General features: G+C 37.5%; 1 protein-coding gene and 1 non-coding gene across 2 annotated transcripts; one reads left to right on the top strand and one right to left on the bottom strand.

Moving 5' to 3' along the window:
* The first annotated feature begins 2,250 nt into the window (after window positions 1-2,250).
* Window positions 2,251-2,322, top strand: TRNAC-GCA (transfer RNA cysteine (anticodon GCA)). Its single transcript has one exon. It is a non-coding gene; the product is annotated as a tRNA-Cys (tRNA).
* Window positions 2,323-11,383: 9,061 nt separating this feature from the next.
* Window positions 11,384-12,346, bottom strand: LOC136176662 (olfactory receptor 13C7-like). Its single transcript, XM_065947130.1, has one exon. It carries the CDS (start codon window positions 12,344-12,346, stop codon window positions 11,384-11,386), a length of 963 nt encoding a protein of 320 aa, XP_065803202.1.
* Window positions 12,347-14,916: the final 2,570 nt, after the last annotated feature.

Below are 14,916 nucleotides of genomic sequence, written 5' to 3'. Positions count from 1 at the left end.
ATTTATTTAGTATCAGTTGATTCCTGGGTTGGGAAGATACCCTCGAGAAGGAAATGGCAACCCACACCAGTATTCTTGCCTAGAGAATCTCATCAAGAGGAGCCTCGCAGTCTATAGTCCATAAGGTCGCAAAGAGTAGGACATGACCGAAGCAACTTAGTATGCACGCACGAAATCTCTTCTGGGGCTTCCCAGGTGGCACTAGTGGTAAAGAATCCACCTGCCAGAGCAGGAAAAGAGACTGATTCGATCCTGGGTTGGATAGGTTTCACCTTGAAAATTCCGTGGGCAGGGACCCTTGCCTACAGTCCTTGGGGTTGCAAACAGTCCTGCGAAGAATCCCGCAAAGAGTTGACATGACTGAGCAGATGCACAAACACTCTTATATATGTTTTAAAATGTGAAATGTAAGTGTTCCTGCCAAACCATGAAGTGTTGACTGTATGATGTACACAAAAGAAAATGCAGAAAGACATCTTTTTAGCAACTACATAGAACATAGTCTAGGATTTGTTACTTTCCTCTCTATCTTATAAAAGGCAAGTCAAAAAAATTCTGTGTTTTGTTTTTAAAACTGAGGAAAATACTGTCAAGGGAAAATACTGCCAGGTTATATTCATATTATTCTTATTGAAAGATAATGTTAATTCTGCACACACTCTACTGTTACATCATTATGTTGTGGTGGGTGGTTTAGTTGATAAGTCATGTACAACTCTTGCAACCCCATGGACTGTAGCCCAAAAGGCTCCTCTGTTTGTGGGATTTTCCAGGAAAGAATTCTGAAGCGGGTTGCCATTTCCTTCTCTAGGGGATCTTCTGGACTCAGGATTGGAACTTGGGTCTCTTGCATTGCAGGCGGATTCTTCACCAACTGAGCTATGAGGGAAGCCCGTTGGAATTTGTTATGATTTCATCATTGTACTTAACATAGCTTTTCAAATTCCCTACCTTTGATGACATACATAACTTAATTAAAAATATTTTTGTTACTGAAAAATGCTTGCCATCAACTGAGCCTTCAGTGACTCGTAATCGTTTTGCTGGTTGAGAGTCTTGCCTTGATGTTGTTGGCTGATGACACATCATCATGGTGTTGCTGAAGTTTGGGGTGAGTGCGGCAGTTTCTTCAAATAAGACAACAATGAAGCTTGCCACATTGATGAACTCTTCCTTTCATGAATGATTTCTCTGTAGCATGCAATACTGTTTGATACCATTTTACCCAAAGTAGAACTTCTTTCAAAATTGGAGTCAAACTTTCAACCCTGCCCTTACTTTATCAACTAAGTTTATGTAATATTTTAAACCCTTTGTTATCATTTTAACAGTTTTCATAGGAGTAGATCTTCACCAAAAGTAGATTCCATGTCAAGAAACATTTTTTGTTCATGCTTGAAAAGCAACTCCTTATCCTTTAGAGTTTTATCATGAAAATTCAGCAATTCAGTCACATATTCAAGCTCACTTCTAATTCTAGTTCTCTGGCTGTTTCTACCATGTCTGCAGTTACTTATTCTTCTGAATTCTTGAACCCCTCAAAGTCATCCATGAAGATTGGAATCAGCTTCTTCCAAACTCCTGTTAATTTTTAGATTTTGAACTCTTCCCATGAATCAGGAATATTCTTAATGGCATCCAGAATAGTGAATCAGTTCCAGAAGATTTTCATTTGACTTTGCCAAGATACACCAGAGGAATCACTATCCATAGCAGATATAGCCTTATGAAATGTGTTCCTTAAATAATACAACTTGAAGATTAAAATGATTCCTTGATCCATGGACTACAGACTGGATGTTGTGTTGCTAAGTTGCTTCAGTCATGTCTGACTCTGTGCGACCCCATAAATGGCAGCCCACCAGGCTCCTCTGTCCCTGGGATTCTTCAGGCAAGAATACTGGAGTGGGTTGCCATTTCCTTCCCCAGTGCATGCATGCATGCTAAGTTGCTTCAGTTGTGTCCGACTCTGGGCAACCCTATGGATAGCAGCCCACCAGGCCCCTCTGTCCATGGGATTCTCTAGGCAAGAATACTGGAGTGGGTTGTCAGCTCCAGGATGTTGTGTTAGCAGGTATGAAAACAGCATTAAATTCATTGTATATCTTTAATATTTTGAAAGCAAACCTCTTTTTCTGAACAGTAGGTCTCAACAGTGGTCTTAGATATTCATAAGCATATTGTACACAGATATGCTATCATCCAGGCTTTGTTGTTCCATGTATAGGACACAAGCAGAATAGATGAGCTTCCCTGGTGGCTCAGATGGTAAAGCGTCTGCCTGCAATGCAGGAGACCCGGGTTCGATCCCTGGGTTGGGAAGATCTCCTGGAGAAGGAAATGGCAATCCACTCCAGTATTCTTGCCTGGAGAATCCCACGGACAGAGGAGCCTGGTAGGCTACAGTCCATGGGGTCGCAAAGAGTCGAACACAACTGAGTGACTTCACTCTTTTTTTTTTCCAGTAAGGGCTCTAGAATTGTTGAAACTATAAATAAGTATTGGCTTCAGCCACCATTTGCATAGGGCTTCAACCACCATTGTGGAGGGCTTGCCTCATAGCTCAGTCAGCAAATAATCTGCCTCCAATGCAGGAGACCAAGGTTCGATTCCTGGGTCAGAAAGATCCCCTGGAGAAGGAAATGGCAACCCACTGCAGTATTCTTGCCTGGAGAATCCCAGGGGCAGAGGAGCCTGGTGGGCTGCCATCTCTGGGGCCACACAGAGTCAGACATGACTGAAGCGACTTAGCAGCAGCTAACAAGAGAATCAACTTGTCCTTTGAAACTTTGAAGACAAGCATCGACTTCTCTCTACCTATGAATATTGCAAATGGTGTCTTCTTCCACTATAAGAGTGTTCTGTCTGTGTTGAAAATAGGTTGTTTTCTGTAGCCACCATCGTTAATTAGCTTAGCTAGTTCTTCTGGGTAACTTGCTGTATTTACATCAGCACTTGCAGTTTCACTTCGTGCTTTTTAAAAAATTAGTATTATCGAGATGAATTCCTTTCTTAGACCTCATGAAACAGCCTCTGCTAGTTTCAAACTTTTCTTCTGCATCTTCCTCACCTCTCCTAGCCTTCATAGAGTCAAGGAGAGTTAGGGCCTTTCTCTGGATTAGGCTTTGGCTGAAAGGAATGTTGTGGGCTTGATCTGTTCAGGCCACGGAAACTTTCTTCATGTCTGCAGTGAGTTAGTTACCTATTCATATGCTCACTGGAGTAGCTTGTTTAATTGCCTTAAAGAATTTTTTCTTTGCATTCCCAGCTTGGTTAACTAGTGCAAGAGGCCTAGCTTTTGCCTTCTTCACTAAAATTAGTTTTTCTAGAAAAAAGTTTGATTTCTAGAAAAAACTATTGATTTAAGCTAGTTTTCTAGTTTTCACTTGAAAACTAGAGGCAGTGTAAGGTTATTCGTTGGCCTAATTTTGATATCATTGTGTCTCAGATAATAGGGATGCCAGAGGAGAGGAAGAGAGACAGGGAAACAACCTGTCAATAGAACAGTTAGAGTATACACATATGTCAATTAAGTTGGCTGCCTTATTTGAGTATGTTTTATGATGCCCCCAAACAGTTCCATTTGTAGCATCAAGGATCGCTGATCACTATAATGAATAATAATAATGAAAAAGTTGGAAATATTGCAAGAATTACCAAAATGTGACACAGAGACATGGTGTGAGCAAATGATGCTGGAAAATGGCACCAATAGTCTTACTCAGCATGGGGTTGCTGCAAAACTTCAATTTGTAAAAAAAATGTAATATCTCCAAAGTGTGCTAAAGCAAAGCACAGTAAAGCAAAATGTGTCTGTATAGGTGACTGTCATGTGAATGTAGAAGGATGGCATTATCAGAAGTAGTTTTATGGGTATTGAGTGTGAAATTGTAGAAAAATGATGCAGGAATAATCGAGATTCTTTTGTTATGGTCTGTACAATCTTCCAGGGCTTCCCTGGTAGCTCAGCTGGTAAAGAGTCCACCTGCAATGCAGGAGACCCCAGTTCAATTCCTGGGTCAGGAAGATCCACCGGAGAAGGGATAGGCTACCCACTCCAGTATTCTTGGGCTTCCCTAGTGGCTCAGATGGTAAAGAATCTGCTACAGTGCGGGAGACCTGGGTTTGATCCCTGGGTTGGGAAGATCCCCTGGAGGAGGGCATGGCAACCCACTCTAGTAGTCTTGCCTGGAGCATCCCCACGGACAGAGGAGCCTGGTGGGCTACAGTCCGTGGGATCACAGAGTCAGACATGGCTGAGTGAGTAAGTAGAGCGCAGCACAGGGAATCAGTAGTTCCTGTTTATGTAGCTTAAAGCAGATGCAAGATGTTACCAGAAAACATATCTTGTGAAAGAAGTTTATTGATTACTTTCTTCTCATTACTTAGAGTTTAATTTTGGTAAGTCTTCTAATACTTTTCCTTTCTTCCCTCTCTCTTTCTTCCTGTCCCCCAGAAATAACAATAAAACCTAGATAACCTTTCAGTGTAGGAAGCTAAATTTAAAAGGGACCATAAAATTTTATTTTCCATTACTCCCTTGTTACAGTTATAAACAATTTATTAAAAGTTTTTTCTTTTCAAATAGGATAACTTCTTTCCTAAAAGAAGTTTAAGGACCTTCATAATGATATTTTAAAAATTCAACTGCTCTTGCCTCAATGAGAGTGTTATCTTGTTTAACTTGGCAGATTTCCTGGATTTAAAAAATATTTTTTAATATTGGAAAAAAAATCTATTTCAGGGAATTTTGTGAAGATTGCCTTAATAAAGAGTAGTTTCTTTAATAAAGAGTAGTTGTGATGAAAAATCGTTCAATTCTTTGTCTTTTTGTTTAATTTATAAATTTAGATATTTGAAATTTTTAATTAGTAAGTCACACAAAATATTGTCTTGTTTCCTCAAAAGAAGAAAATGAACTAGCTTATTCCTCGATGTTACATTTATCTATTTTCATCTAAATGCCTCAAAGAGTTACCAAGTTTTATCTAATCATGTTGATATTTCAAGGCCTGAGTATTTGTCACCATATATTATCATTTATTTTTATAATTACAAGACATTTAGATTTTTCTTATATAAGGTACAAACTTGATAACTTTTTTTTGGTCAGAAATATTTATATAATTTATATAATCACAAATCAAGATTCTTATCGCCATATCACCTTTTAAATTTCTTAAATCTTTCGGAATGGTCTTGCCACGGGACAGCATGGTAAAGTGATTCTAACTTCTAGTTTTGCAAATATAGTGTATCTTTTGTTTTATTTTACTATTACATTCTAAATACATGTGATCTGAATTTCTTTTATCAGTGAGGGTGTCAGTGGTATAACACAGAAAGTAGAATGTCAGTGTGAAATTGGAAACTGACTTTCAGCTCAGACTCCAATTCTTTCCAGAGTTGGAAAGAGTTGTTCCAGACTACAGCTCTTTCCAGCAGTAGAATTATATCAATTATTAATCACCCAAAGCCAAAAAATCCAATCAAACAATAATGGATCATGAAAGAATACACTGCCTAGAGTCCTAGCACTTAGATTTTGATATAAAAAGAGCTTCATCATGAGAGAAAGAGGAAGGAAGGAAGGGAGGGAGGAAGAGGGAGGGGGAGAGAGAGACAGAATGTTCTATCACTTAAAAGAAGTTTAATTTAAAAAATGAAAAGAAGTGTAGCTTTGCTAGAACACATGATGCAGAGTAGTGGGGAGAGGTAAAAATTGGCTGAAAGATGAAGCTGAAGAATTGTATAGGATCTAGATTTTGGATAACTTTGAGGTGATTTTAAGAATTAAAAACATTTTTTTTTTACTGCTTTAGTGAAGTATGATTGACACATAAAAAGCTTTAAATATTTAATTTGTACATCTTAATGTATTTGGAAATCAGTATATACTCATAAAACTAAAAACATCACTATCAATACCCTAAACTTATTCATCACCTGCAGTTTTCTTCTGCCCCTTTTGGCTTTTTTTCTTTTTCCTTTTGTGGTAAGAGCACTTAACACAAATTTTAACCCATTCAGCAAAACTTTTAGTTTCAACAGGCTTCCCAGGTGGCTCAGTGGTAAAGAATCTGCCTTCCAAACAGGAGACAAGGGTTTGATCCCTATGTCTAGAAGATCCCCTGGAGAAGAAAATGACAACCCTCTCCATTATTCTTGCCTGGGAAATCCCATGGACAGAGGAGCCTGGCAGGCTACATACAGTTCAAGGGGTTGAAAAGAGTCAGACATGACTGAATGACTAAGCAGCAACAAGATGGTATTTTTACTTGTAGGCCCTATTTTGTACAGTGGATCTCTATTACTTGTTAATTCTGTGTAAATGAAACTATATCATTAGATTGATACCTTCTCATTTCCTCCTTCCTGCAGTTCCTGGTAGCAACCATTTTACTCTTTGCTTCTATGTATTTGACTGCTTTAGATTACATAGTATTTGTCTTTCTGTGTCTGGCTTATTTCACTTAACATAGTATCTTCCAGATCCATTGGTGTTTTTACAAAAGGCAGGATTTCTTTCTTCTTTTGAAAGCCTGTGCAATACTCCACTGTATGTATATATCACCTTTTCTTTATCATTTCATCTGTTGATGGACATGTAGGTTGTTTCCATATTTTGGCTATTATGAATGATGCTTCAATGAACATAGAAATGCAGATACTGTTATGAGATGCAGGTTTCAATTCCTTTGGATATATACCCAGAAATAGGATTGCTGGATGGAATGGTAGTACTGTTTTTTATTTTTTGGGGAAATCTCTGTATCATTTTTTATAGATGCTACCCCAATTTACACTTCCATCAAGTGTGTATAAGGGTCCCCTGTTTATCACAACCATGCCAAAACTCATTATCCTATGCTTATTTGATTAATAACTATTTTAGCAGTTGTGAGGTGATATCTCATTGTGTTTTTAATTTGCATTTCACTGTTGATTAGTGATGGTGAGCACTTTTTCATATACCTGTTAGCCATTTGTATGTCTTCTTTGGAGGAAATGATTATCCATTATTTTTACTCATTTTAAAATTGGATTGTTTGTGTGTGTGTGTGTGTGTGTGTGTTTTATTATTGTGTTGTAGTGGTTTCTTATATATTTTGGCTGAGAGCCTCAAAGGCACAGACATGAACCCATATTTTCCATAGCACTTTGGAACATCTGTAAACAGACATGAAAATATGCTATAAAAAAAGAGCGGTGTGTAGAGGCTTTCACAACACAATACAAAGTGCAATTACAAATGTGCACCCTAGTGTTTGGAAACTAATTTTTCTCTCAATGGAGGAAAGAATTTTAGTGAAAAATAAAAAGTGCAGTGCTGAACAAGGAAATAAAATAAGAAAAGAGTGTATTAAATGCTATGAATGAAAGACTTGGAAGACAGAAGCTTAGGTACAACTCACAAAATAAAATATGTTATTTCCACAGTATTGGCATGACTACACACGTTTTAAATGTGTTCAAATATGTTATATTTTACAATGCAATTTAAAAAATTTTTATATTCATTCTCATATTTTGTGTTTATGTATGCTATGTTTATATTCCTCTTATTTTTTGTTATTTCATTTTCTATGGTAGAATTGCCTTATAGCCAATTGATTATGCAGAAGAAATGTTTTAGCAAAAATATAATATCTATAGCAAAGATTCAAATGGCAAAAATACCTAGAACCATATAGCAGGTATGGGGAATAGTGATATTCCATATTAAGCTCTTCTTTAAAAAACTGCATCACTTAAGTTTGTTCTCAAGCAAAGAGATTGGTTAAACATGACAGCCTCTTGAATGTGTGTGTGTTTATAGCAGTACTTGTATACACTCTTTGGGGGACAAAATAAATTGTAGACAGCTTAAATACAAAAGAAAAGTAGTTATAAGATTGTCAGAGAAAAATGATGGAGAAGTACAATAGAACAGTCTGGAGAAAAAATTTCCAAGAGCTAGTAAAATGTGTGCTTTCTTGCAAAAAAGAGATTACATTATTGTAATTTAGTTACTAAAGGAAAAGGTGACTCCTGAATGCTAGAGGATTTTGGACTATCTGTGATTACTAAAAATGAAAAGTTTCTGTGACAATGAAAAAATGACCAAACAAAAGTGAGAAAGTGATGGAAAGAGAGACTCACTAAATGACCAAGGGACAGATCATATTAGAAAACATTAGGAAAAAGGAATATACAGAGGAAAATTGGAGCTGGGAGCTAGTGAGGCAGAGGGAGTGGGTGACATAAAGTGAGAGAATGTATTAATCAGAGTATAGATAGTTTTAAGTAATGAAAATCTATTCAGACTCTTATTTAAAAGAACTTTATTGGCTGCATAACTGAGAAGTCTATGTATGGCAGTTTTTAGACCCAGCTTTCCAGGATTAATATTGACATCAAGCACACTCTAGTTCCTTCCCTCAGCCTACTTTCCTTTTGGGTGATTCATTCTTACTCTGGCTCTCCTCACATACTAATAAAGATAAGCAGGAGAAAACCCAGCTTATCCATGAATAAAAGAGTGATTCTTTTTAGATACTCAGACAACATTCCAGCAATGAAGACTGATGAGCATGGCTTACATCACATGTTGTCCTGAATAAATAACTGTGGCAAGGGAGGATGTTTATTTTTCATTGACCCAATTTGTGTTTCATGATTATCCTTCAATCCAGATAGTGTAGAGTGATCAGGCCTACCCGGCAAAATATGGACTGAGATTGGGAGACAGTTGATTCCTTGACATGAAAAGGTGCATTCTTTGATAAGATGGGATGCTGGATAGAACAAAACAGTAAATATTTCAAGGAGACCAAGAAAGAAGATAAAAATGAGAGAGAAGAAAGAGAAAGTTTTAAGAAGGAGGGAGGAGAGAAGAAGGGGAAAGAGAGAGTGTGTTACAGAGAGTGAGACACAGAGTGAATGATGGGGGCTTCCCAGGTGGCGCTAGTGGTAAAGAACCTGCCTGCTGATGCAGGTTAGATGTAAGAGATGTGATTTTTATCCCTGAGTTGGGAATATCCCAAAGAAGGGCATGGCAACTCACTCCAGAATTCTTGCCAGGAGAATCCCATGGACAGGAGCCTGGCGGGCTGCAGTCCATAGGGTTGTAAAGAGTCAGACACAACTGAAGTTATTTAGCACATGATGAGGCAGAACATGACAAAGAAAACTGGAAGTCTGGGTTTTGGGAAAGCCCCATGAGATAGAATTCCGATGTAGTAGAGTAATTCTCCATCACTATGTGTCCATACTACCTGCAGAGTTCAGATAAAGACATAACTCAGGGAAATTTAAATTTATAATGAAAAAATCACTTTAACTTGCATTATACCAGATGATATTACCTGCTTCTTGAGAAACCTCTATACAGGTCAAGAAGCAACAGTTAGAACTGGACATGGAACAACAGACTGATTCCAAATTGGGAAATACATCAAGGCTGTATATTGTCACCCTGCTTATTTAACTTATATGCAGAGTACATCATGCGAAATGGCAGGCTGGAAGAAGCACAAGCTGGAACCAAGATTGCCAGGAGAAATATCAATAGCCTCAGATATACAGATGACATCACCCTTCTGGCATAAAGTGAAGAAGAACTAAAGAACCTCTTGATGAAAGTGAAAGAGGAGAGTGAAAAACTGGCTTAAAATTCACCGTTGAAAAAATGAAAATCATGGCATCTGGTCCCATCACTTCATGACAAATAGATGGGGAAATGATGGAACCAGTGAGACTTTATATTTTTGGATTCCAAAATCACTGCAGATGGTAACTGCAGCCTTGAAATTGAAGGACTCTTGTTCCTTGGAGAAAAAACTTTGACCAACCTAGACAGCATATTAAAAATCAGAGACATTGCTTTGCCAACAAAGGTCCATCTAGTCAAAGCTATGTTTTTTTCCAGTAGTCTGGTAGGGATGTGAGAACTGGACCATAAAGAAAGCTGAGAGCTGACGAATTGATGCTTTTGAACTGTGGTGTTGAAGAAGACTCTTGAGAGTCCCTTGGACTGCAGGAGATCCAACCAGTCCATCCTAAGGGAAATTAGTCCTAAATATTCATTGTAAGGACTGATGCAGAAGCTGAAGCTCCAATACTCTGACCGCCTGATGCAAAGAACTGACTCATAAGAAAAGACCTCAGTGTAGAGAAGAGCAAACACCTATCCTACTGAAACTCTTCTAGAAAATTGCAGAAGAAGGTAAAGTGCCAAGCTCATTCTATGAGGCCACCATCACCCTAATACCAAAATCAGACAAAGATGCCACCAAAAAACAGCAACAACAAAAAACTACAGGCCAATATCACTGATGAATATAGATGCAAAAATCCGCAACAAAATTCTAGCAAACAGAATCCAACAACATATTAAAAAGATCATACATCATGACTGAGTGGGCCTTATCCCAGGGATGCAAGGATTCTTCAATATTTGCAAATCAGTCAATGTGATACACTGTAGTAACAGATTGAAAGATAGAAACCCAATGATTATCTCAATAGATGCAGAGAAACCCTGTGACAAAATTCAACTTCCATTTATGATAGAAACTCTCCAGAAAGTAGGCATAGAAGGAACATACCTCATGTAACAGTAAAAACACCTATTCTGTGACACTTTAAATCCATTATTACAAAGTTCCCAGAGAACTGTACAACCAAGGTCTTCAGAAACTAATTTTTATGTCACTTAACAGTAATTATCATTTTCACTCAAAGTCGCCACTGCTCATCTGTTGAAACAAAAATAGGCCAAATTTCCTCATCAGTTGGGATGTATGCACAAAGTCTCACATTCCTTCAGACAACTCTGTACAGAAGTATGCTTGCCGGATTGCAGGCAAGAGAATATCAACCCTAGGAAAGATAGCATCATTTTTCTACTCTTTCCTATGATATATACACACCCAGGTATCTAACATCAAAAAGTGGTCATCCCTCTCTAAGGTCAAACATTACCCCATTATGAATCATTTAGTGTTGAATTTATTACCACTCTGACCCTTAAAAGGTACTTTGTACTTTACTTTCCTAGGAAAGTTTTGAAACTAGAAAATTGATGCACATAGAAGATAAGAGGTTAAACTAGTTAAATGCTACTTCTGTTTACATAAGATTATAGAACTAACTCATCAGTTTAGATTTAAACTAACTGTGGTTTGGATGAGAATCTTTTCTACCTATAGATTTCTTTCCCTTTTCTCTTTAAGAGGGTCATGAAGAACGCAGGCCTTAGATTTCTCTCACATTTAGACCCTAGGAACAGAAAAATGAGAATTTCAAGAATCAGTGGTGTACCAATCCTTACATTTATTTTGGAACTTCCAGGTGAGAACTAGTCCTGCATTCAGAGTAAATGAATTTTTTAAAGCAACATTCACTTTCCCCCTGAGAAGCATTTCTGACAGAGTATATTCTTCACAGCTGCCTTCACATCTTTGTTCCTCAAACTGTAGATGAGGGGATTGAGCATAGGAGTCACGACTCCATAGAAGAGAGAGATGATTTTGTCTGTGACTTGGACTTTGTCTGCACCAGAGGAATCTTTAGCCTTGGGCTTTGCATACATGAAGAGGATGGTTCCATAGAATATAATCACCACTGTTAAGTGGGCAGAGCAGGTAGAGAAGGCTTTGCGCCTTCCCTCTGAAGAAGGAATCCTCAGGATGGTGGAGAGAATAAAAACATAGGAAATGAAAATAAAAAGTACTGGGATCACAAGAAAAATCATATTAGCAACAACCATGCTAATAACATTTATGGAAATATCAGCACAGGCCAATTTTAAGACAGCCAAGATTTCACAAGTAAAATGATTAATGACATTATCCCCACAGAAAGGAAGCCGCATTGCAAGAGAGGTTTGTAACAGAGAATTGACACCCCCTGCAATCCAGGACCCTGCAGCCATAGGCACATACGAATTCTTGCTCATAATGATGGGGTATCTCAGAGGGTTGCAGATGGCCACATAGCGGTCAAATGCCATCATGCTTAGAAGGACACACTCCGTGGCTCCCATAGCAAAGGAGAGAAACATTTGTACTCCACATCCAGAGAAGGAAATGGTCTTCCTTGAAGTTAAGAAGCTGCTGAGAAATATGGGGATAGAAGAACTGGTGTAGCAAATATCCAAGAATGATAAGTTACTGAGGAAAAAGTACATGGGGGTATGCAGGCGAGAGTCACAGACATTTACAATGATGATGACACCATTTCCCAGCAGGATAACCAGGTACATAAATAACACCAGCACAAAATAAATGGCTTCAAGCTCTGGGTAGCCAGAAAGCCCCAGTAGGACAAATTCTGTAACAGAAGACTGATTGGTCTTTCCCATATTAATGGTCTTTCCATTAACTAATGGTTTTTCCCATTTTCTTTCAACAAAAGAAATTCTGCAGCAGTTGGAATACATGTGGATCTGTTATCGCAGTGTTTGTAAGAGTTGTTTGCATCCTTAAGTGGCTTCCTTTATGGGCAATGTGGACCTATAATTGGATACACAGATAGCATAAGAATATGCTAAATTCTCTAAGCTAAAATCAGTTAGACTTTCAGAACTCATGAAGAAGGCTTAAATTCAAAGGAAAAAAAATGTGCCCTTTTTAGAAGAGATTCAGAACAAATACAGCTGGGTTAGAATTTTGTCTCACATTATGAGTTTGAAATTATTTTGAATGCAATGTCACCATAACATTTTGATCAAACATTCCAGAATACAACTAATGTTATCTGTAACAAAAATAATTGTTTTACAACTACTAAAATAAAATGGTATTTGTAATCCTGCTTCAACAGTAGTATAACCTCAGCTGAAAATAGAGTGCGACTAGAAAAACAAACTGAAAAGATACATCTTTAGCAAAGGGATGTTTGGTAATTTCTAATTTGAGGTGAAATGTATACAAATAATATCCTAAAATATTAATTAAGGCATTAGTAATAACTACAAAAGAAAATATTTTATATACAATTATTCTTCTTAGTCTCTTTTGGTACAAATTGGGACATCTAGGTAACTCTATTGTCCTGCCAGATAAAGAATAACAAATTGATCTCAGAAAACTTTAGTGCATCTGTCATAATCTCCAGTCAAAACAAAAAAATATACATATATGAACTGAAAGATTTAAGGGACAGGGAATTTACTCTTTTACCTCCATGTTTGAGAAAATATAGATTAGCTTCTCCCTCCACAGAAATATAGCAGCTTAACTCCTCAAAGAGCTGCTCTGCTGATGATCCTCTCATTGCATATTCAGAAAACCTATAATAAAGAGAGGTGAGTCATGCTTAAATATTCTTAAGCATTAGCAATATGTTATAGTTACTTGTATCAGCATTTCTACATTAAAACAGAAACAGAGGTCGACTTATGTTTTTATGAAATTGCTAGTCTCATAAATTTCAACCCAGTAAGTTCAGTAAAATTCAGTAAAACAACTAAAAGAAGAAGTATTTGTTTATCATTTTTTTCATTAGTATCAAGTAGCTGCCATTTCTACATTGTGGGAAAAAAGGCAACTGACCATTAGCAAAAGAGAACTAACTTTCAGTAAAATGAAAGCTAGAGCTTTTTACAGTCATTTACTTCACTAGTAAAGGATCCCTTAAAGGATCAGCCAGTGGAGTATCAAAACAACTTAAGATCTTTGCTGCTTTGAGGATGTTTTTAATCCCAAAAGCAATTTAAAGTTCACAGTCTGGTTTGAGTAGAATTTAGAAAGTTTCTAGTACTTTGGGGATGAAGTCCCTTAGAAGCAATTAAAACAAAGTTGCTAATATAATTTAATTAAGCTGTAACTCAGGAAACAAATCTTCTGATTCTACACCCTTTGGGAAGGACAAATTTAGAGCTGCTAGCCAGGTAAAATCATTGACATGAAAATTAGAATTGACTGTATCTGATGGAAAGACATGGTAGTAATCCCTGACACTTAGGTCAAATTGAACTTATATTTGGATACAAAGAAGATGGTAAGATACTGGAATGAAATAAGAAATGATATATAGTGATGAATGTTTTTGTATCTAAAACTACATCATTTTTAGAAACTGAAGTTCCAACAGGACATGCTACCTGTTGTGTGTGGAGAAGGTAAGAATATTACACAAAAATTAAATAGGAAGTGCTGGGGAAGAGTTGTAAAGATTGATTTCAGAGAAAGAAAGAGAAATGGAGATCATAAGTTCAGCTCAGCCACTCAGTAGTGTCCAACATTTTGCGACCCCATGAACTGCAGCACTCCAGGCTTCCTCGTCCATCACTAACTACTAGAGTTCACTCAAACTCACGTCCATTGAGACAGTGATGCCATCCAGCCATGTCATCCTTTGTCATCCCCTTCTCCTCCCACCTTCAATCTTTCCCAGAATCAGGGGCTGTTCAAATGAGTCAGTTCGCATCAGTTGGTGAAAGTATTGGAGCTTCAGATTCAGCATCAATTTTTCCAATGAATATTCAGGACTGATTTCCTTTAGGATGGACTGGTTGGATCTCCTTGCAGTCCAAGGGACTCAAGAGTCCTCTCCAACACCACAGTGCAAAAACATCAGTTCTTTCCCACTCAACTTTCTTTATGGTCCAGCTCTCACATCCATACATGACTACTGGAAAAATCATAGCTTTGACCAGATGGACCTTTGTCAGCAAGGTAATGTCTCTGTTTTTTAATAAGCTGTCTAGGTTGGTCATAACTTTTCTTCCAAGGAGCAAGCATCTTTTAATTTCATGGCTGCAGTCACCATCTGCAGTGATTTTGGAACCCCAAAAAATAAAGTCAGTCACTGTTTCCACGGTTTCCCCACCTATTTGCCATGAAGTGATGGGACCAGATGCCAGGATCTCAGTTATTTTTTTTTTTTTCCTTAGTTTTCTGAATGCTGAGTTTTAAGCCAACTTTTTCA

The sequence above is a fragment of the Muntiacus reevesi genome, chromosome 10, assembly GCF_963930625.1.
Source record: "Muntiacus reevesi chromosome 10, mMunRee1.1, whole genome shotgun sequence".
NCBI lineage: Eukaryota > Metazoa > Chordata > Mammalia > Artiodactyla > Cervidae > Muntiacus > Muntiacus reevesi.
This window is presented reverse-complemented; position numbering and strand designations above follow the sequence as displayed.

What these genes read in the sequence shown, in the direction of transcription:
- LOC136176662 (XM_065947130.1), bottom strand. Translation starts at nt 12,346, where the DNA reads ATGGGAAAGACCAATCAGTCTTCTGTTACAGAATTTGTCCTACTGGGG.